Source organism: Peromyscus maniculatus, chromosome 1, assembly GCF_049852395.1.
Source record: "Peromyscus maniculatus bairdii isolate BWxNUB_F1_BW_parent chromosome 1, HU_Pman_BW_mat_3.1, whole genome shotgun sequence".
Classification (NCBI taxonomy): Eukaryota; Metazoa; Chordata; class Mammalia; order Rodentia; family Cricetidae; genus Peromyscus; species Peromyscus maniculatus.
Genome location: NC_134852.1, coordinates 53,439,175 through 53,461,063, shown reverse-complemented (window position 1 = coordinate 53,461,063; position 21,889 = coordinate 53,439,175). Strand labels below are relative to the sequence as shown.

Genomic DNA, 21,889 nt, shown 5'->3' with positions numbered 1-21,889 from the left:
GGGGAGGGGCAGTTCCTCTTTCCTTCCTAAACACTGTGGACGCCACAGCTCCCAGGGGGCTGACAATCTGGCCAGAGAAGGAACAGGATCACACTCCCGTCAGGACCCCCACCCCTCCAAGAAACATGAACCGGAAAGACAGCAAAAGGTAAAAGGACCCTCTCCAAGGAGAGCCGGGAGAGCCAAAGCCTTGGCACCTCTGGCTGTGAGGAGGTTGGGGGGGACAATAGGAGGAGGACGCCCCCACTCCTCCCAGATGGGGCTCTCACGGGGCAGAAGGAGGAGATGCTTCGGGGAGCTGAACACCTGAGCCTCCGTGGTTGCTGTTGTCTCTCTGGAGTTCGAGCTGTCCTGCCTTCCTCCACCCTAGCTCCCTCAGCTGGCTGCCTGTGTCTTCCCTGGGGTCTTCCCTGTCCCCTATTATGGTCACTGCCCCCCTGGACTGGAAACTCCAGGCTCCTGCAGGACTGTGTCCCAGGAGAGGGGTTTGTGACGTAGCTCTATGCAGCTTCCCTGCCTCTTAAACCACTCCTGGCTGCTCCAGATGCCACTGGAGGCTGCCGCTCTGCAGGTAAGGGTCAGGTGGCCGCCTGTGCCAGCAGGAGCGGAAATAGGCTTCTGTCTTTTGGCGTTGCCTGCCCTCCTGTCCCCATAAGGAAAGACGGTGCAGGGGCCCCTCGCTAGCATGATCCTGATGGGCAAAGGGGTTCCCTCCTCCTGTTCAGCAACACAGTGAGAGAATCCTAGGTGTCTCGGTTCCTGGCTGTGTGGCCTTAGGTAAGTTACTCAACTACTCTGTCTCAGTTCCCGCTTCTGTCAGAATTATCATGGGTACCACTTTAGAGGGGCATGGAGGGCTAGGAAAGCACAAGCCACTGGGCCCACCCCTAAAGTTTTAGACTCTGTGAGCCTGCCACGAGGCCTGAGAAGCTGTGCTTGTATGGGATGCTTTTGGTACTTGCTGTGGGCACCTGAGGAACACTGATTGTGTACGGAGTTCTCAGCCCTTGGGTTGCTTCCCAGCAAATGTCCATTATTAGTTAACCTTTAACAGCTACATTAAGCCCTTATGATGCTGCAGGGGACACGGCAGACTTATTTTAGGGTGTCCCTGTTTGTGTTTTTCACACCCACACTATGCTGAAGCCTGGCTGCTTTCTCCTGTCTTTTTTTTTTTAAATCGTGTCTTGCTCTGCACCCCAGGCTAGATTCAAACTTGTAATCCCCCTGCCTCAATCTCCCAGGCAGCTAGAATTACAAGACAGCTTTCTCTCCACATCTCAATGTCTGCTCCCCCACCAGCTGGGCCCCTTTGAGGAGCCAGACTTGTTAACACCCCGGGAAAATCCAAGGATGGTTTGACTTTTTCATAGGAAGAAATCAAGAGCTAGAAAGACATTGGGTAATTTATAAAAAGGCATACAGCCGTGGGAAATTTCTCGAACCCAGTTTTGAATGACTCTGAAGGCTAGACTCTAACCCCTCCCTCCATTCTCCCACATCGCCCCTTTTTCCCCACCTGGGAGAGACACCTAAGGAGGCACAAGACAGGAAAGGTTATTTTTAAACTTTACTTGAAGCGCCTGTGGCCCCAGGGATCCTGCCTACCTCTGAAGAGCCCAGGAGAAGTGCTGGTACTTCCTCTCTGGGCTCCCAATGTGGAGGAGCAGGCTAGAGGCTAAGACTCTTGTGCATGTGAAGGTGAGCTTGGATGAGGGCTCTGCTGCCTTACAGGAGCAGGAGAGATTCCAAGAGGCCTGACTACAGGAGTCGGCTCCGTCCCTGGGCCGCAGAAGTGTGACTCCTAGACTCTGGATGTCATTCTGGCTCTGGCAGGAGGAGCCAGAAGGCCAACTCATGGGATACCTTGCGTGCCCTGGAGTTGGTCCCAGGGTCATGTCTTGGGTTCCCTGAAAACTCAGGATGAATCCTGGGGGTCTGCTTACAGCAAATTTCTCCTGCAATGCTTTGGGACTGTATCGTCAAGGGAACTTGAAGAGAGGTGGGCATACCAGAGGGTGACGGGAGAGACAAAACACTCAAACAACTACGTGTGTTTTCCTTTATACGTGAAACCTATATTTAAGTATGTGCATACACACATACTTGCACACACACACATATGTGACATGAAAGCAGAATGATGATATTTGGGAAAGGGAAGGGACCAACGAGATGAGGGAGGACAGATGGGTGACCAACAGGAGCCAGGTACAGGTACACTGATACATATTATGTCATGATGAAAGCACTCTTTTTACACCGACTTTAAAAACAATGCAAGGAAAAAAAAAAAAAGAGCTGGAGAGATGGCTCAGAGGTTAAGAGCACTGACTGCTCTTCCAGAGGTCCTGAGTTCAATTCCCAGCAACCACATGGTGGCTCACAACCATCTATAATGAGATCTGGTGCCCTCTTCTGGTCTGCAGTCATACAAACAGAACCCTGTATACATAATAAATAAATAAATCTTTAAAAAAAAAATAAAAAAATAAAAACAATGCCAGGAAGAGTCAATGCCTAGAGGAGGGAGCTAAGCTTTTGGAAGGCCCTTGGTCTTGGGTCTTTGATCATGATTGCCTGGGGCATCTGAACTATTTGGGGGTTTGTCACCCATGAGTCCCTAGTGGGTAACCCTGGGCCTTGCCCTACAAGAACTTTGGTCCATGGTGCCTAGAAGCATTGGGACCAAGAGGAATTCTGGAGTGTACTTGGAGGAAGGGGCTCCCATGATGCTTTGCGGTGGGGTTTTTGTGTGTGTACCTACAGGAAGTCTCATCAGGAATGCTCTGGGAAGGCAGGAGGACGGGGTCGGCCACGACAGGCCCGCCGCCACAAGACGTGCCCCACCCCCCGGGAAATCATCAAGGTTATGGCTTCCATGAATCTGGGGGTACTGAGTGAAGGTAGCTGCAGTGAAGACGAGCTACTGGAGAAATGTATCCAGTGCTTCGGTGAGCAGCCCTAAGGGCCAGCTAAGTACTCCTGTCAGCTTCCCGGGAGGGGGTAGAAAGTTGGTGAGTGGGGTGAATCTTCTTTACTTAAATGACGAGAGAGCGCTTGGGTCTGGTGGCATAGTTTTGAAGGTTCAGGCAGGAGGAGAAAGTCCCAGGCCTAGCTGGGTGATATGGCGCACGCCTTTAATCCCAGCACTTGGGAGGCAGAGGTAGGCAGATCTCTGTGAATTTGATGCCAGCCCGGTCTAAATAGAGAGCTTCAAGCCAGCCAAGGCTACATAGTGATATCCTGTCTCAAAAAAAAAAAAAAAAAAAAAGAAAAGAAAAAACAAATGAATTAAGAGAGGGGTGGGGTGACAGGTTTGTGATTAAAATCATGTACATCTTTCAGAGGGCCTGAGTTTGGTTCCCAGTACCTTCCTCAGAAGGCTTGAGTGAACATGTCACCCCAGCTCCAGGGAACCTGATACCCCTGGCAGGAGAGGGCTCCTGCACGCATGTGAACAAACCCACACTTACACACACACACAGTTTAAAACAATAAAATCAATCTTTAAAAGTTCAAGGAGGCCGGGCGTTGGTGGCGCACGCCTTTAATCCCAGCACTCGGGAGGCAGAGCCAGGTGGATCTCTGTGAGTTCAAGGCCAGCCTGGGCTACCAAGTGAGCTCCAGGAAAGGCGCAAAGCTACACAGAGAAACCCTGTCTTGAAAAACCAAAAAAAAAAAAAGTTCAAGAAAAATGCCTTGAGATATTGAAGGCAGGGAACCAAACTCATGCCATCCCATGCACCTGACAGATGAGGAAGTCGTAGTGCTTGCCCAAGTTCCTGTAGGACATCACAGGTAGAACCAACATCTGCAGCAGCCTGTCCACCCCGTTCTGGAGGCCATGGGTCTGTTGCCGGGGGCCCAGGCTGATGGACTCTCCTCCCTTCTCCAGACTCAGTTGGCAACCTACGCCGTGGGGACCACATTCTCAAGATGGTGCTTATGATGCACAGCTGGGTGCTGCCATCCTCAGACTTCGCTGGCCGGCTGCTGACCTCATATCCTCCCACAATCGTGATCTCCATCTAGAGGGTTGAGGGCAGACCTGTAAACTCTTGGGAGAAGGGTGCGGAGGAGCGGGCAAGTGGGATGCTGGAAAACAACCTTGACTAGAACTCAAGTACCAGAAGGCTGCCAAAGATGCACAGGAGCTAAGACAGCTACAGATCTGTCACCTGGTCAGGTAAGGCTGGGACAAGACCCCCAATCCCATGAAACACCTCTTCAAGACCCCTCAGCCCAACCCCCCACATACACTCAGCCCCATTTTCTAAAATCTCACGCTAAGAATCTGTGTGATAACTCATGCCTGTAATCCTGTAATGCATGAGATAGCCTGAGGTAAAAGGATCACCTCAAATTTAAGGCTAGCCTGGGCTATAGAGTAAGGCCCCATCTCAAAAAAAAAAGTTACAAAAAAAAAAACCAACCCCATGCTAAAACACCATTGCCTGTGGCTGGATGGCTCAGCAGTTAAGAGGTACTTGCTGCTCTTTCAGAGGGCCTGGATTCAGTTCCTAGTACCCACATGGTAGCTGGTGACTCCAGTTCTAGGGGACCCAGAGCTGACTTCTGGTCTCCTCTTCAGGCACACATGGTACACATACATACATACATGTAGGTAAAACACTCATACATACAAAATGAAAATAAATCTTTCAAGAAAATTTAAAAACCACTGCCCCCTGCTCCTTAGAACACACAGTTCTGGGAGACGCTGATCCATCCCATAGACCCTGGTGACATCTCACTTCCACATGCTCCTAAGACTGAATTGCCCTGACTCCCCAAATCTTACTCCCAACTAGTTCCTGGCACCCCTGCTGTCTGGCTCCCAGTGGTCTTGAAAGATTCCTATCCTGTTTTTTGTTTTTTGTTTTTTTTTTTCTATCCTGTTTTAAGAATCTGCCCCCCCCCAAGTCCTACCTTAGAGATCTCCCCATCCTCTGAGTCACCCCTCTAAATCCTGACTCCAGAAACCCCATACCCATGTAAATGCCCTTAGCTCCCCATGTGTAGAATTCCTTAGCCTCAGACCCCCATACAGAGCTCGCTACCTACTGCCAGCCCAAGTTGATCTCCTGCCTCTGACCCCTCCCAGGTACTGGCTGACCCATCACCCTGAGGCAGTGCACCAGGAGCCCCATCTGGAAGAAGCCATAGGTCGGTTTTGGGCCACTGTAGCTCAGGAGGGCAACTTGGCCCAAAGGAGCCTAGGCGATGCCTCCAACCTGTGAGCCAGCCCTACCCTCTTCCCCTGCCCCCCATCCTGCCTCCACCCTCCATGTCCCCCCAAACCCTCAACTCTTGAGCCACTCCAGTAACCTGTCCATCTTGGCCTCCAGACTGAGTCCCGGAGGACCCGGCCCCCCACCTCTCATGAGCAGCCCAGGCCTGGGCAAGAAGCGCAAAGTCTCCCTGCTGTTCGATCACCTGGAGTCAGAGGAGCTGGCTCAACACCTCACTTACCTCGAGTTCCGGTCCTTCCAGGCCATCACGGTGAGTCTGCCCCTAAGCAGGAAACGGAATGGGGGTGGGGTGGGTGTGCTCCTGGCACAGGCATCCATGAGGGATGTTATTGCTGTTACTGTGCTAACAGCGCCGGAGCTGAGCCCAGGGTCCTGCCTACGCTAGCTCTCTATAACACCCAGCTACATGCCCAGCCCAGACTCTAAACTCTTTTTTGAATGGGGACTCACCATGTAACACAGGCTGACTTGGCACTCACTCTGTAGACCAGGCTAACCTTGAACTCATGGATCTGCCTGCCTCTGCCTCCTGAGTGCTGGGGATAAAGCTCCGTGCCACCACTCATGGCCAACGCTCTTAACTTGGCAGCAGGAGGGTCTGGCACAATGAATGAAGCTGGCTGAGCACTAAGGCCCTGAGTTCAAATCCCACCACCTTCTTCCTTCCTTCTAAAACTTTTATGTGTTTATTTATCGTGTTTGTGAAATGTGGTGGTTGGAGGAAAACTTGTAGGAATCAGTCTTCCCTTTCTACTACCTTGTGAGTCCCAGGAATGCAGCTCAGGGCCTTTTATCCACTGAGCCATTTCAGCAATCCTTTCTTTATGCCCCACTCATTTCTTACTTCCTGCCTGCCCTGGAGACAGGAGTCTCCCGGCCTCCAGCGATGTGACCAAGGATGACTTTGAACTCAGGTCCCTCCACATCTCCAGTGCTAGCATTACAGATGTGTGCCAACACAGCTGGTTCCTGCAGTGCTGCAGATCAAGCCCAGGGCTTTGCGCACGCTAGGCCGGCATTCTACCAAGGAGCTATGTCCCCAGCCCTCCTCAGCGCTCCTTACCTAGCTTTGAACCAGTTCCCCCACCCCTCAGGTGGCCATTCATAAGCTAGAGACCACACTACTTCGTAGAGTGGCTGACGGAATGAGAAAGCCCGTTGAAAATGTTTACTGCAGTATGGTGTGTATGCTCGGGGCTAAAATCCTCGCGCTTGCGAGGCCGATGCAGGACATGTGAAATCCAAGGCCAGCTTGGACTGCATGAGACCCTGTCACAAAACTACTTAGTGCAAAAGAATCACATAGTTATTTGCTCAGAATATCTTATCAGTTACTCATGTACCACCAAGCATGTCAATTCACCATGCCTCAGCTCCCTCCTACGTAAAGATAAAAATTAAAATGAAGCCAAATGGTGGTGGCGCACGCCTTTAATCCCAGCACTCAGGAGGCAGAGGCAGGCGGATCTCTGTGAGTTCAAGGCCAGCCTGGGCTACAGAGGGAGTTCCAGGACAGCCAGGGCAACACAGAAAAGAAAAATTAAATTAAAGCGGGATATTAACAGTTCCTACCCCAGAGAGCAGTGCATGGTTAGAGTTAACAGTATCTGAGGAAAACCTTTGCGTTCACTGTATTTCACTTCCCTAAAGACAACTGCTTGTGTTCTGTGTTGAAATATGTTAGCTGCTAACATCTAGACATTGTTTTGGAGAGAAGTGGGGACCTGGTTCCTTTAGAAAGGGGACAGATTTCCCGATTGGGCTGTTGTGAGCGTGTGTGTGTGTGTGTGTGTGTGTGTGTGTGTGTGTGTGTGTGTGTTCGCCTGTGTGGTGTGGTGGACATGAGTGGCGTGTACATATTACTGAGCAGAACAAGTAGAAGCTGCTTTCAAGTCCTCTTTCCCACGCCTCCCTTTGCTGGCCACGCCCCGGTTATGTACATAATCATGAGCACACAGACTGGAGAAGGACAAGGTGACATCAGGGACCTACCATAGCCCGAGGGAGCCTTCGGCCAGACTATGCTAGGATGTTAGAGGTTGGGACTGCCAGGAAGATGGCTTGTGAGCACTATGACCCACTCTGACCAATCTTGTCCTCAGCCCCAAGACCTGCGGGGCTATGTTTTGCAGGGCTCAGTGAGGGGTTGTCCCGCTCTGGAAGGTTCTGTGGGTCTGAGCAACAGTGTGTCCCGCTGGGTGCAGGTCATGGTGCTGAGCCGTCCTGGGCCTACACAGCGTGCCCAGGTACTGGACAAATTCATTCATGTGGCAAAGGTAAGCCCCTGCCTGACCACCCAGTCTTTCTGCTTGTCCCACCCCCCTCTTTCATTTCTGAAACAGGGTCTCTTTGTATAGTCCTGGCTCTCCTGGAACTTGCTATGTAGACCAGGGCAGCCTCAAATCTGCTTGCCTCTGCCTACCAAACACTGAGACTAAAGGCGTGTGGACCACAGCCACCTTCTACTTGCTTCTGGGACTGTAGAGTTGGGACCTGACCCTTCATATTGTGGCTAACCTAGGCTCCGGGCTTTTCTTTTCCTTCAATGTTTTTTTTTTTTTTTTTTTTTTTTTTTTTGGTTTTTCGAGACAGGGTTTCTCTGCGTAGTTTTGCGCCTTTCCTGGAGCTCACTTGGTAGCCCAGGCTGGCCTCGAACTCACAGCGATCCGCCTGGCTCTGCCTCCCGAGTGCTGGGATTAAAGGCGTGCGCCACCACCGCCCGGCTCAATGTTTATTTTTTAATTATTTTTAAGTTATGTGCATACACACACACACACACACACACACACACACACACACACACACACACACACGTGCACCTTTAGAGGCCAGTGATGCTGGAGATACAGGAGGCGGTTGTGGGCTGCCCTGTGTGGGTGCTGGGAATGGAACTCTGCAAGAGTGCTCCTAACCACAGAGCCATCTCTCCAGCCCATGGCTTCAGGCTATTGATCCAGCAGCCCGTCCTGTGGTGGCATGATTCATCTGCACCCACCCACCATACCTATCACATCGTAGCCAGTCCGCACTGTAGGATCTAGCTGTGACCTTGATATCACAGAGCCAAACCATGCTTGGCCTCACCTGTTGGCTCTCTATTGAGGAATTAGCACCGTTTCCCAAGCCCCAAATCAAATTCTATCCCCCAATGCTGAGAAAGGATCCTTCCCACGTCTTCACTTTGTATCTGCAGTCCTCAGGCCCCCTGGGTGTCTTTGGACGGTGGTGAGTATCGCTCTTAGTGCTACTTAGACACAAAGAGACTTAGTCTAATGGCTCTGGCCCTGACCTGTTGAGTCAGCCTCCCCTCCCTTCTGGGAAAAGGGAAGCCCTGTGGTCTGGCCTCTCTGAGTATCTCCAAAGCAGATCACGCCCTTCCTTATGAGCCTTCCAACACTCTGCTTCCTCTTGCTCGGCTATTTCTGTCAGTACTGGGGATTAAACCCAGGGCCTCCTGCACCCTTAAGTAAGTCCTTTACCACTGAGCCACACCCCCAGGCCCTCACTGGGGGATTCTAGGCAGGGGCTCTACCACTGAGCCACACTCCCAGCCCCTCACTGGAGGATTCTAGGCAGGGGCTCCACCACTGAGCTACACTCCCAGCCCCTCACTGGGGGATTCTAGGCAGGGGCTCTACCACTGAGCTACACTCCCAGCCCCTCACTGGAGGATTCTAGGCAGGGGCTCCACCACTGAGCCACACCCCAGCCCCTCACTGGGGGATTCTAGGCAGGGGCTCCACCACTGAGCCACACTCCCAGCCCCTCACTGGGGGATTCTAGGCAGGTGCTCTACCACTGATCTACACCCCAGCCCCTCACTGGGGGATTCTAGGCAGGGGCTCCACCACTGAGCCACACTCCCAGCCCCTCACTGGGGGATTCTAGGCAGGTGCTCTACCACTGTTTGACTCCCAGAAGCCCGACCGACGCCTGATACGTTTCTGAATTTTCTACACGTGGCTGACACACACCTGTCTGTTCTCCGAATCTGCCCAACAGTATATGCTGGCTCCTGCCACCCTAACCCGCTCATCTGCTCACCTGGTCCATACTCTCACACGACTGGGACCCCTCAGTCAGCAGCCCGCCCGGCTGCTGTTCCGCAGTGCCTCCTACCTCTGCCATTACCTCCCTTCTAGAGGCTTCGCCAGCTACAGAATTTCAACACGTTGATGGCAGTCACGGGGGGGCTGTGCCATAGTTCCATCTCCAGGCTCAAGGACTCCTACACCCACCTGAGCCCCGACAGCACTAAGGTAACCCCCTTAACTCCCCAAAGTCACACATCACTCCCTAACTGCTGTCAGTCCTTACTCAAGGGCTCTGGAACCGTCTTAGGACCTTTATCCTCCGAATTCCATAGACGCCCTGGCTATCCCTATCCTTTCTTCCTGGGTCACCTATATACTGAGCCATGACCTTGCCCCTCACTGCTAGATTCTAGGCAGCTGCTCACTCTTTGTGCATCTGGTCCAGATTTCCGGGTTCCAGAGTCCACAAATGAGACCACTGCTATCCCTGCTCTAAGAAGCTCAGGACGGAAGCATTCTTATCCCTAGCATGCACTTTCTACACAGGCCCTTCTGGAGCTGACAGAACTCCTCGCCTCCCACAACAACTATGCCTGCTACCGCCGCATCTGGGCCAGCTGTACTGGCTTCCGGCTGCCGGTACTGGGTGTACACCTCAAGGACCTGGTGTCCCTGTACGAGGCCCATCCAGACAGATTGCCAGATGGCCGCCTGCACCTACCCAAGCTGAACAGCCTCTACCTACGGCTACAGGAGCTGGTAGCACTCCAGGGACAGCATCCCCCCTGCAGCGCCAACGAGGACCTGCTACATCTGCTGACGGTGAAGTTGCGCCCTGTGCTGCCCAAGTCCCCTCAAGACCACAGGGGACCAATATTTAGAGCCCTGAGCTACGGGGGGTCTGGAGGACCAGGATAGGCAGTTATGGAATGAGAGAGTTTTGATTGGTTTGGGTTTTGCCGTACTAGGAATTGAAACTAGGACCTCATTTATAATATGTGAGCACTGAACTACTGAGCCATATCCCCCTCACTGGGGGATTCTAGGCAGGGGCTCTACCACTGAGCCACACCCCAGCCCCTCACTGGGGGGTTCTAGGCAGGGGCTCTACCACTGAGCCACACCCCAGCCCCTCACTGGGGGATTCTAGGCAGGGGCTCCACCACTGAGCCACACCCCAGCCCCTCACTGGGGGATTCTAGGCAGGGGCTCTACCACTGTGCCACGCCCCCTGCATGATGAGTTCTAGGCAAGTTTCCACTCAGCTCCATCCCCAATCCAAGTTCTTCCTTTTCCTTTAGTATTTATTTAAGATCAGGTCTCACAGTCTGTGAGGCAGGCAGCAACGCTCTGTGTCAGCCTTCCAGGTGCAGTGACTGTGGGTGTGTAGCAGGAAGCCCGGCTATGGAAGGCATGAAGCAACGGCTTCTAGGAATCTAGCTAGCTGTGTGACTTCGGGCAGATCACAGCCCTGTAAAAATTTCATTGCTTGCAAAACAGGGACAATAATAAGATCCTCTTCAGAATGTGGCTAAGAAGAAACAATCAGCAATGTAACATGAAGTAATCAAAGTAGTATCTGAGCTGGGTGTGGTGGCTCACACCTTTAGTAATCCCAGCACTCAAAAGGATGAAGCTGGAAGATTGTTGCAGGGTCAAAACTAGCCTGGGCTACCTGTGTCTCAAAAAAATAAAAATAAAAAAAAACATTATCTGGAACATGATGAACGCAAAGACCCTTGCTCCAGGCCCTGGATGGCTTTGGGCTTTTGTATCCCTGCTACAGTAAGGAGCTGGGAATCTGTGCTGTAGTAGAGTGCTTGCCTAGCAAGTGAGAGGCCCTGGGTAAAGAGGCCCTTTCTTTCCTGTCTCTGGAAAGAAAAACAAACAAAATGACCCAGTGTCTGAGATCCTCATACCAAGTCTCAAGCTTCCACGGTGAGCATAGCTGAGGTGTAACCAGAAGCTCTGACAGGTCTTGATTACACGCACCCCAAACTCAGGAGGCGGAGGCAGGAGGATCATGAGTTCCAGGCCAGCCTGGTCTATACAGTGAGTTCCAGGCCAGCCAGGGCTACAAAGTAAGATCCTGTCTCCAGACACAATGACAACAAAATAATGAAGTGGAGAGAAATTAAGGAAGACAACCAACATTGACCTCTGAAGCCACATGCATGTGAGCCCATGTGCCTGCGCGCACGCACACACACACACAAAAGTAAGAGCTAAGGATGTAATTCAGTGGTGGAGCACTTTTTGTTTGCATTTTGCTGTGTTTCGTTGAGGCAGGGTCTCCCTGTATAGCCCTTGCTGGTGTAGAACTCACTATGTAGATCAGGCTATCCCTAAACTGGTGACATTCCTCCATCCTCTGTCTACCTCACACTATGATTCAGACATATCCAGCATGCCCAGAGAGTAGCAGAGCATGTTCAAAGACCCCAAGTCTGATCCTTAGAAGAATGCAAAAGAACCTCCAAGTCACTTCAGCTTACAACCCTACAACAGGAGTGCCCTTACTGTGCTCATTCCGTGGGTCCAGAAGGTTGAGACAGTGACAAATTCTGAGGGTTGCCTAGTGTAAGACTGAAAGGTTGAGTTCACAGAGCCCAGGACAAGGCCATGCATAATTGTCAGGGCCCAGTGGAAACTGAAAGGATGTGGCTCGTTGTTATATTCTAAAGGAGAACTTGGCGGGGTGTGCTGATGTGTGCCTGAGATCCCAGCATTTAGGAGGCTAACAGAGGAAGATCGTGAATTCCTGGCCAGTCTGGGCTACGTGGTGAAACTGTCTCAAAAAGGGGTTGGGGAATGGATGAGGAGAGATGGCTCAGTGGTTAAGAGCTCTTGCTGTTCTGAGGATCTCCTTTCCCTTCCCAGCATGCACATGGGTAGCTCACAATTACCTGCAGCTCCAGCTCCTGGGGATCCAGTGCCTTTCCTGGTCTCCGTGGGCTACCCGCTCATACATGACATACAGACACACAGACACACGCATACATAATTTGTTTTTAAAAGGCCTCAGTGGGAACAAGGCACCTCTGGAGTGTGGAGGGAACAGTATGGAGGATGATGGGTGCCCGGACAGGGCCAAGAGTCTGGAGAAGGGTCTGGGAAGAGGATGGGTGCAGGCTCCAGGCGGAGACCTGGAGGAGGAACTTTACTGCCCGCCCATCCCCCAGCTCTCCCTGGATCTCTTCTACACAGAAGATGAGATCTACGAGCTTTCTTATGCCCGGGAACCACGTTGTTCCAAGAGCCTGGTGAGCCTTGACCCCTGACCTTCTGACCCGCCCTGGCCGAGCCTGTGCCTTGACTAACTGTATCCCTCTGTGTCCTTCCAGCCACCCTCCCCCTACAAAGCACCTCTGGTGTTGGAGTGGGCCCATGGTGTGACACCAAAGCCAGACAGTGTGACCCTGGGTCAGCATGTGGAACAGCTCGTGGCGGTGAGGAGGAGCTGGGGTCCCTGTGGAGGGATGTCAGGAGGGAGTGGGGAGGCAGCCACGCCCACAGGGCTGGACCTGGGCGTCTTGTCCTCACTCTGCTCTCGGTGTTCCTCTCAAGTCTGTGTTCAAGAACTACGACCCAGAAGGCCATGGCACCATCTCTCTGGAGGACTTTGAGCGGCTGGCAGGCAACTTCCCCTTTGCCTGCCACGGGCTTCACCCACCTCCCCGCCACGGGTAAGAGGCCCAGGCTCCTGGATCTTCCGAAAGCACGGATCCTGGATGTGCCACGAGAGGCCGTGCTGAGGTGTGGCCTTTACCCTGCAGGAGCGGCTCCTTCAGCAGAGAGGAGCTGACGGAATACCTGCTCCGTGCCAGCGCCATCTGCTCCAAGCTGGGCCTGGCCTTCCTGCATACCTTCCATGAGGTCACCTTCCGCAAGCCCGCCTTCTGTCACAGCTGCAGTGGCTTTGTGAGCACCTGGCCTTGTCTCCCCTGGGTTAGCTCCTCCCAACCTAACCTGGGACGGTGGGGGTGGGGGTGGGATGGGGGAGACTTCCAGAAATGCCCCAGCCTGATATTTCATAGTTTATATAAGCACCGAACACTGGCATTCCTATATTCCGTGCACTCGCCAAACTCTACATGTGAATAACTATCCAAAGCCCCGAGCAATTTCCGAAACGCTGGATAACCTGCAAACCTGGGTAGGTTGCACTGGGCATGGTAGTGCGCTAGAATCCAGGAGTGCAAGGTCATCCTCAGCTACACAGTGAGTTTGAGGCCAGCCTGGGCTATATGAGACCCTGCCTTAAAAAACACTAACATACCTGGGCGTGGTGGCGCACGCCTTTAGTCCCAGCACTTGGGAGGCAGAAGCAGGCTGATTTCTGAGTTTGAGGCCAGCTTGGGCTACAAAATTACAGGACAGCCAGGACTACACACACAGACACCCTGTCTTGGAAAACCAAAATAAATAAATAAATAAACAATAAATAAACAAATAAACAAACAAATAAATAAACAAATAAGCAAAAAAAAACACTAGCAGAGCCGGAGATATGGCTCAGCAGGGAACATCACTTGGCTGCTCCTGCTGAGGGACGGGATAAACACCAGTCTCTAGCTGGTATGATGGTGTACCTTTAATGCCAGCAGCTAAGAAGCAGAGGCAGACAGATCTCTGTGAGTTTGAGGCCAGCCTGGTCTACATGTGGAGCTCCAAGCCAGCCAGGGCTACATAAAAAAACTGGTCCCAAAAATCATTCTGACCCTTTTACCCTGGACCATCCAAAGTTTTCTTCATTTTCAAATTAAAGACATCTTTTATTTGTTTGTTTTCCCTCAGATTTTGGCTTTTTGAGACAGAGTCTTCCCATGTAGCTTAGGCTAGCTTCAAATTCATTTTATAGGGCTAGGGCAAGGGATATAGCTCAGTGGTAGAGTGCTTGCCTGCCATGTACAAGGCCCTGGGTTCAATCTTCCGAAAACACACACCTGGCTTCGAATTCTTAATAGTGGACAAACCTCAACCATCAAGTCTAGACAAATCCACAGATCTCACCATTTATTTACTGCTAGGTCTACACTTGACACAGCCCATGAGCCAGGCAGTTCTGGGGTCTGGAGACACCGTGAACGACACAAGCAGCCCCCACCCACAGAATGTACATTTTTGTTAACTCAGAAGTTTGCCCGGTTCTCCACGACTCCCTGAGTTTGAGATCATTTCCAAGTTCCTATCATTTTGGTCTCAGAATCTTCCGAAGTTTCGAAACCTGTTGGCTTCCATCCTCTCCCTCCCGGGCCCCCTCCTCTAGTCTCGCTAACCCATTCTCCTTCCTTCCCTCAGCTCTGGGGTGTCAACAAGCAAGGTTATCGTTGTCGGGGTAAGTGACAGGGAGGGACTGCCGACCTGCAGGCTGGAAGAATGAGGTATTTAATAGCTCCTTCCCCACCCCACCCCATCCCCAGACTGCGGGCTGTGTTGTCACAGACACTGCAGGGACCAAGTGAGAGTGGAGTGTAAGAAGAGGCCGGAGACGAAGGGCGATCCTGGTCCCCCAGGAGCGCCTGTGCCAGCCACACCACAGCCTCCTGCCAGCTGCGGTAAGACCTGGCTAGCTGCACAGTACCTGGGAGGAGGGCCCAGAGGATGGGGTTCATTCTTGAGGTCATGGAGTCCTTCCTGTCCTAGTCACATCTCTTCTGTCCGTCACATCACAAACAGGCTCTGAGGAAAACCTCTCCTATACACTATCCCCGGATGCTGAGTCTGGTTGCCACCTTCGCCATGCTTGGACCCAGACGGAGTCCTCACACTCTTCCTGGGAGACAGAGATGGTAAGAAGAAGTCCCTAGCTGGATCCAGGAGAGGCAGGCCATTTGCCTGGAAAAACCAGACAGATCTGGGAATCACAGAAAAGCAAAACCATATAGAAATCCACAGTCACCTGGATGGGAGGTTAGAGACACTAATTTAGAAAAAGAAAAAAAAAAATTTTGAGATGGTGTCTCACTATGTGTCCTAGTCTGCTTTCTCTCTGTGATAAAACGCTGGCCAAAATCAGCCTGGGGGAGCAAGGGTTTGTTTGACTTGCCTAGTTGAGTTTCTGGAAGAAGTCAGGCAGGTCCCTGGAGGCAGGAACTGGAGTGGAGAACATCAGTCACTGATCAAGGCGTGTCCGCAGGTCAGTCGGACGGAAGCGGTTCTTCAGTTGACGGTCCCTCTGACTGGAGTCCCAGGTGACTCCAGATTGTGTTAGATGGCAAAACCTAACCGACTCACTTTGTAACGCAGGCTGGCCTCAAACACCATCTTGCCTTCCCTTTCCAGAGTGTTGAGATTATAGGCATGAGCCACCATGCCCGGTGGACACCGACTAGTTTTCAGTGTTGACAGAGAAATGACAGCGGTCATAATCTACTCAGGTGACGAGGGTGGGTAGCGGCTAGCACAGAAACAAAGAAAAAGTTAGGCATGGTTGCTCAAGCCTATACACCTAGCACTGAAGAGGCCGAGAAAGGAGAAGAGCCACAACTTGACGGCCTGCCTGCATGGTGAGGATCCAGGTTAGACCGTCACAGTGAGAGACCCTGTCTTCTCCCCACACCCCACACCCCCAAAAAGGGAAAGTGAGAACAAGGCCAAGAGCACTTGCCTACCCAGGAGTCCCTGGCATGCTCTCCAGGGTCAGGGTCAGCAGCATCCACATGGAACATGATGCACACACACACACACACACACACACACACACACACACACACACAAAATAAGGCCACATATGTCAGGCGCTACAATCAATATTATTGGAACCATTTCCACTCCTGAAAGGCAGAGATTTCGTCTGGGAGTATTGTTTGTTTGGCCATAATCTGAGTGAGACCCTGGTCCTGGTTGTGAACTGTCACCTAGAGAAACGAAGGGCCCCTCATTGTGTACTCTTCCTCCTACCAGGTGCCCTCCCCAGCACCAGTTCCGTCGTCCAACGCTTCCTCGAAGCCCAGTGCCTGAACAGCATCTGGAGTCCCTTCCCTCCCTCCCGGACCGCCGTCTCATCCACACCCACACTGCCCCTGACAAACACCCATCATCTCTTACCCTGCACCGACTGTCAATCATTCTCCTCCCCGTCACTTAGCATTTGCGGCTCGGGGTTGGATGAACTTGGACTCAGGCTGTGTCGTCTCCCCAGCCCCCCACTCCCCAGATAAGGAGACTAAAGCTTAGTAAGGTTAAGCTTCCTGCTCAAAATGTGGGAGGCAAGACTCACACTGTTTCCAAATGAAGCTCTGGACCAGTGGCCCACCGGGACTGTTGGCATGTGTCTGGCGGTTATGAGAATGGAGGGGACAGAGTCCTAACCAGTGTCAGGAGAAACGCTGGTGTGGGCAGGAAATACCTTCCTCTGCTCAGAGCTTCCGCACCGTGCTCAAGGTAAAACCCGGTCTGTCCCCACCACCTGTCTTCCCTTTCCACATCTTACCTCCTTCCCCATCCTCGTCCGCCTACACTGGCCTCTATGTTCCTAGAACATGCCCAAAGTACTCCAGCCCCGGGGCCTTTGCACTGGAGGGTCCCTTTATCTGGAATGCTGTTTACCAGAGGTCTATATGACTCACCTGCCTTAGAGCTTTGCTCAAGGAACATCCCCTTGACGAGGCTTCCTGACCTCAGAGATGTCACACATCCATGTTCTGACCTCCTTCCTGCTTTATTTCCCCCTGTGGTGCTTTGGTCCTCTAGCAGACTAGACATTTCACCTATTTATCTTGTTAAACGCTTGCTCTCCTCACCAGGAAGAGCTAGCAAAAGGCAGATGTTCATCTGTATTATCATCCCGCTGTGTCCCGGCTGCCCAGCCCCTGTGAAGTGTTTGTCTGATGCTTCAGTGTGGGCAGCAATCCCCCTGCCCCTCCACAAACCCACCCACCCTTGAGCTGGTCCCTCCAGAAACAGATCCTACAACCATCAAAAGAATTAAATTTATTTTTCAGACAACATGGTTCATAGTGTTGAGTGGCGGGTGGGTGGAGAGAGGTTTAGGGCCTCTACCACAGGCAATGCCGGGCTTAGGTGCCAAGGGAAACCTTAAAAGTGACTCTCAAAGATTACCAGCGGCCTCAGCACCTACAGAACCTCCGACCGACCGACCGACCGACCCTCCAAGACCCTTTACTTCTTCTTCTTCCTGCGCCCCCAGCGCTGTTGGCCAGCCTTCCCCCTTCCTCCATCTTCCCTCCGGTTCTTCCAGGTCGGCATGGGCGCCTCCAGCTCACCTGGGCGCCCCCCACGGTCTGGCACATCACCCATAAGCACCTGAGAATTGATTAGACTGGAGTTCCAATAGGTAAAACAAGAGCTGGTGTGCTCGTGCACCCCATCATTCCAGCATTTGGGAAGTGGAGGAAGATTGGGAGTCGAGGCCAACTTCTTAGCTACAGAGTGAGTTAGCTACAGGGCTAGCCTGGGCTACATGAGACTATCTAAAAAAAAATTAGAAAATTTCCCTCCAACTACTATGGAGAGTGGTTAGTTTGAGGCCAGTTGAGTCTAGAGGCCAGGAACCAGGGAGAACACTGGACCAGGAGAAACCCCCGAAGGCCAAACTGAAGGTCAAGGATGCCCAGACTCTACCCTGCCTGAGGTACCTTGTTGATGGCACAGCTGGTCCCTCGGCGGGCAGCCACACTGGTAGCTGGGACCAGACGGGAAAGGTCAGCTCGGGCAGCCAGAACGTGTGCAACAGAGACATCAGATTCTGGAGTCAGAAGTCCTCGGATTGGGAATAGCACTGCCTTCATGGCCTCTCCTTGGGCCTGGAGTGGGGGGAAGGGCACTCATGGAGAAGGTGCCCAAAGCTCATCGCCGCTCAGGGTCATGTGCTGTGACAGACAGCTGGGCACGGTGGTGCAAGAGCAGTCATCTCAGCACTAGGGGAGTAGAGGCTAAAGGATCAGGAGTTCGAGGTCACCCTCAGCCACATGGCAAGTTAAGAGGCAAAACCAAAATCTTAAAAGTGGTTGACCTTATAAGAGATAGAGCGTAGGTGATGATACCAAGGTTATAGGGCACTGACCCTGGAGGCCATTCATGCAAATCCCACTACCTGTCCAAGCCTGCAGGTGCTTCAGCCCCCAAAACTATAAGCCGGAATGAACCTGATTTTCCTTATAAAGCACCCAGTTGCTGGTACCTTTTGCTGGCAACATAAAACCAACTGAGATAGTCTTAACTGTCCATTTTGTTACACAGGGGAATAGTTCTGAGGACACTCCCAGCTGAGAGCTGGGCCTTCTAGAATGCTCTCGAGGCCCTGAGAGTCTAGAAGTCTTGAACCCTGTAAGATTCTGAAGTGTGGGCTGGAGAGATGACTTGACAGTTAAGAGAACTGGCTGCTGACAGTTATAGAAGACCTGGCTTCAGTTCCCAGCACCCACATGGTGGCTCACAACCATCTCTATCCCTGGTTCCAAAGGATCTGACACCCCCTTCTGGCCTCTGTGAATACTGCACACACATGATGCATATACACATATAAGCAAAACACATCAAATAAAAAATAATAATATCTTGAAGGAATTCTAGAGTGGTCCGGGCCTCAGCATTCCCCAAGAGGGTAATAACGCTCGCCCTTGGTCCTCTGCCCTGCAGCTGTGCATCCCAATGGGCTGCTTATTCTTGCTAAGGTCCCCACACCTCTGCACGGTCAGCCCAGTGGAAAGCAGACGTTGTAAGGTCCAGACGCTTCAGAAGAAGGCAGCGGCGGCAGCAGTACTGTTCTGTCAGGCTTTGGGACAGAGACTCCAGGGCTTCCTGGAAGAAGAGGTCACGGTCACACCAAGGGTCCCATGTCTGGGTAAGGATGCTGGTCACAGCCATCTACACATGCTCTTACCCATTGTGATGCATCCAGTAGGGAGCTAAGGAGGGGCTGCATGGACTCTGCGGGCAGGGAAGGCAGCAGCTCAGAGATCTGGTGGAAGAAACCATCAGAAGGCACAACCAGGATGGGCCTTCAGAATACGCCAGTGCCCCTCAGCCATATGAACCCAGGGCCTCAGAGGCATCAATAGTGTTAACGTCTATTTTTTTTTTTTTTTTTTTTTTTTTTTTTTTGTCAACCTGACACAGATCTAGACAGACCTGAGAAAAGGGACTCTCCATTTGAGGAACTGCCTCCGTCAGACTGGCCTGTACGCATGCCTGTTGGCAATTTTCTTAATTGCTATTTGATGTATGAGTGCCTGGTCTGCTGTGGGCAGTGCTATCATCCCTGGGCAGATGGACCTGGCCTGTATACAAAAGGTAGCTGAAACAAGCCAGAAATGGGCTAGGAAAGTGTTCCTCTGTGGTCTCGACTTCAGTTCCTGCCTTGAGTTCCCTCAACGATGGGCTATAACTTGTAAACGGAAACAAACCTTTCCTCCTCACACTGGCTCCAGTCAGTGTTTTATCACAGCATACTAAAACAAATGGTGACCAGAGTTCTAAAACTATCCCTGTCATTGGGTCATTCTTTCTAGAGATGGTTTTGAAGACAGGATCCTCTCCCCAAGTAAGGTAGCTCAAGAGGGGACCCTGTCTCTCTACCTTGTTGTGAAACTCCCGAAGTAGCTGGCTGGCCAGGGTTCCTCGCACGGGTTTAGGGAGCCCCAGTGCTTGAAGAGTTAGCATCAGCTCCTGAACCGCGCCATTCCCCTCCTCTGTCCCTTCTCCGAAGGTCTGCACAGGGCTAGGATCTAGCCGGAGCCGCAGACGCAAAAGGCGGGCAGCCTGGAGCTCGGAGCAAAGAAACCCTAAAAATAGGAGCAGATCCCTGCTCAGCTAGAACCTTGGCCCCTCCCCCAGAGTAAGCTTCGCTCACTTCAAGGCTGCAGCTCCTCCTCCTCCTCCAGCCGACTTCAGAACCACCACCGGTCCATCTCACCCAACCCATTAAAGCTTCCAGAGACCTTCGTCAGAATTCCAGCCCAGCCCTAATCCAACCCCGCCCCGCCACCGCGGCCCGGGGAGCCCAGTCTCAGATTCAGAGCCGGCCCCGTCCCGAGGCCCCGCCCCGCCCCGAGGCCCCGCCCCGCCCCGAGGCCCCGCCCCCTCCCGCCTCCCGGAGCTTTCCAGGCTCACGCAGCAGGCGCAGGCCGCCGCCGGGCTCCCGCAGCACGGTGGCGCAGTCTCCGCCGCAGAGCGCGCGATCCGGGCAGTGCAACGCCCGGAGAAGGCCGGCCAACTGCCGCAGGAATTCTTCCTCTGACTCGGGGCCTGCGGGAGGAGGAAGCCATCAGGGAGCGGCGAGCCCCGCGCCTCCACCCGCCGTCCACCCAGATCCTCACGCACCATGGCCAGCGCCCAGCACTGCGGTGCCCTCCTCTCGCCGCTCCAGAGCTCCCAGAGCCGTCAGCTCGGCCGCCAGCCGCGCGCACAGCGCCCTGAAGTCCGCACACGCGGGGCCCCGAGACGCCGCCGCCTCCGGGAGGGCACCGTACCTGCGGCGGAGCGCACGTCAGTGCGAGTCCCTGTGCGTCCGCGTCCCGAGGCGAGTGCGCCCTTCCCGTACCCCCGAACCCCTTACCCCAAAATCAGCAGGTCGCCGGCCACCGTGGCCCCATCCATCGCAGCTTCGCCTGGGGACCCCGGGCGCGTACCCCCTTCCGCTTGGGACAGGCTCCGCCCCGAGGGTGCCTCCTCCCGCCCCCCCAGCCTCTACCCAATCACATTCTCGTGCGAAGGAGCTTCGGCGCTCCGATTGGCTCGACAGTCCGCCACGCGCGCCCATCAGGTAGCTTGTCCAGGGTTGTAAATTTCACAGCTTGAGGTTAGGATCCCCGAGGTTGTGGGACGCTTGAGTGTCCCTGCTCTCGGGAACATAAAAGCAAAAGGCAACCTGTTTTCCTTTCCACTTTTTTTTTCACTCTGCTTTTTAAATTCATCGGTTTTGAGGCAGGGTCTCGGTATGTATGTAGTTCAGGTTGGCCTCTTGGTCCTGCTTCCTCCTTCCTTGTGTTGGTTGACAGGCGTGTGCCACGCCCGGCTGCCCTTTGCTCTTTAATCACCCCAGACCGCAAAGCTCATCCAACTTGGTTCCTTTCACCTTAGGGTTAGAATGTCAGCACACCCTCACACCCACTCTCCCACTACAGGTAGGCCCTCCGTCAACATCACAGTGGGCTCCTGTGCTATTTATTCATCCTCAGCCTCTCTTATGGAGGACCCGGGTTCCCAGCAACCACACAGTGGCTCACAGCTGCAAACCCAGCTCTAGAGGACCCAACGCCAGGTAACCAGGCGGTGCACACACATACATGTATATGCAAGCAATAACTCATAAAATAGATAAAACCTTTAAAAAAAATCTGTGGACTCTTTCAAAACATCCCTTACCCCCCTTCTCCCTTCTCCCACACTACCTCCCCAGGGAGGAGCTTTCTGTCAGCTTGTTCCCCCGGGGGCCTTCCTCACACAGCTACAACTAGCCTTTGAAAATCCAAATCATGCTCGGGAGCCTTCCCGTGGCTCCATCTCACTCACTCAGGGTAACAAAGCCCGTACAATGTCACTGGAAGCCTGGCACACCCTGTCACCTTTCCAACCCCCTCTCCCAGGGTTCCCCTTGCTTAACTCCACTCCCAGCTTACCAGATATATTCCCGCC

The 21,889-nt window shown here is 52.9% G+C and overlaps 2 protein-coding genes across 5 annotated transcripts; one reads left to right on the top strand and one right to left on the bottom strand.

Annotated features, from left to right (window-relative positions):
• The first annotated feature begins 17 nt into the window (after positions 1-17).
• Rasgrp4 (RAS guanyl releasing protein 4) lies at positions 18-17,239 on the top strand. Of its 3 annotated transcripts, XM_042276072.2 has the most exons (17): positions 18-148; positions 2,770-2,954; positions 3,899-4,004; positions 4,127-4,189; positions 5,108-5,239; positions 5,352-5,505; positions 7,358-7,531; positions 9,398-9,514; positions 9,836-10,111; positions 12,472-12,552; positions 12,634-12,738; positions 12,857-12,975; positions 13,066-13,210; positions 14,591-14,627; positions 14,713-14,847; positions 14,969-15,081; positions 16,196-17,239. In XM_042276072.2, exons 1-17 carry the CDS (start codon positions 126-128, stop codon positions 16,250-16,252), a joined length of 2,022 nt encoding a protein of 673 aa, XP_042132006.1. In that variant the 5' UTR covers positions 18-125; the 3' UTR covers positions 16,253-17,239. The 3 variants fall into 3 exon arrangements, with proteins under 3 accessions (XP_042132006.1, XP_042132017.1, XP_076434150.1); XM_042276083.2 differs by lacking the exon at positions 12,472-12,552; XM_076578035.1 differs by lacking the exons at positions 14,969-15,081; positions 16,196-17,239 and having other exon boundaries at positions 14,735-14,848.
• Positions 14,279-21,796, bottom strand: Fam98c (family with sequence similarity 98 member C). 2 transcript variants are annotated; one of them, XM_076578072.1, is made up of 8 exons: positions 20,811-20,939; positions 20,576-20,724; positions 20,366-20,500; positions 19,832-20,037; positions 19,137-19,214; positions 18,938-19,054; positions 17,890-18,057; positions 14,279-15,689 (listed from the first exon to the last, which is right to left on the bottom strand). In XM_076578072.1, exons 1-8 carry the CDS (start codon positions 20,849-20,851, stop codon positions 15,666-15,668), a joined length of 918 nt encoding a protein of 305 aa, XP_076434187.1. In that variant the 5' UTR covers positions 20,852-20,939; the 3' UTR covers positions 14,279-15,665. The 2 variants fall into 2 exon arrangements, with proteins under 2 accessions (XP_076434187.1, XP_006982049.1); XM_006981987.4 differs by lacking the exon at positions 14,279-15,689 and adding an exon at positions 17,210-17,557 and having other exon boundaries at positions 20,811-21,796.
• Positions 21,797-21,889: the final 93 nt, after the last annotated feature.

Bases quoted from the DNA above. Each gene is read 5' to 3' on its own strand.
- Rasgrp4 (XM_042276072.2), top strand. From the start codon at position 126: ATGAACCGGAAAGACAGCAAAAG. The intron at 7,532-9,397 runs GTAAGCCCCTGC...CCTCCCTTCTAG, and splicing joins AATTCATTCATGTGGCAAAG to AGGCTTCGCCAGCTACAGAA. The intron at 13,211-14,590 runs GTGAGCACCTGG...TCCTTCCCTCAG, and splicing joins GTCACAGCTGCAGTGGCTTT to CTCTGGGGTGTCAACAAGCA.
- Fam98c (XM_006981987.4), bottom strand. From the start codon at position 20,851: ATGGATGGGGCCACGGTGGCCGGCGACCTGCTGATTTTGGG. The intron at 20,501-20,575 runs GTGCGTGAGGAT...CTCCTCCCGCAG, and splicing joins AGTGCTGGGCGCTGGCCATG to GCCCCGAGTCAGAGGAAGAA. The intron at 20,038-20,365 runs GTGAGCCTGGAA...TCCTATTTTTAG, and splicing joins CGGCGGCCTGCGCCTGCTGC to GGTTTCTTTGCTCCGAGCTC.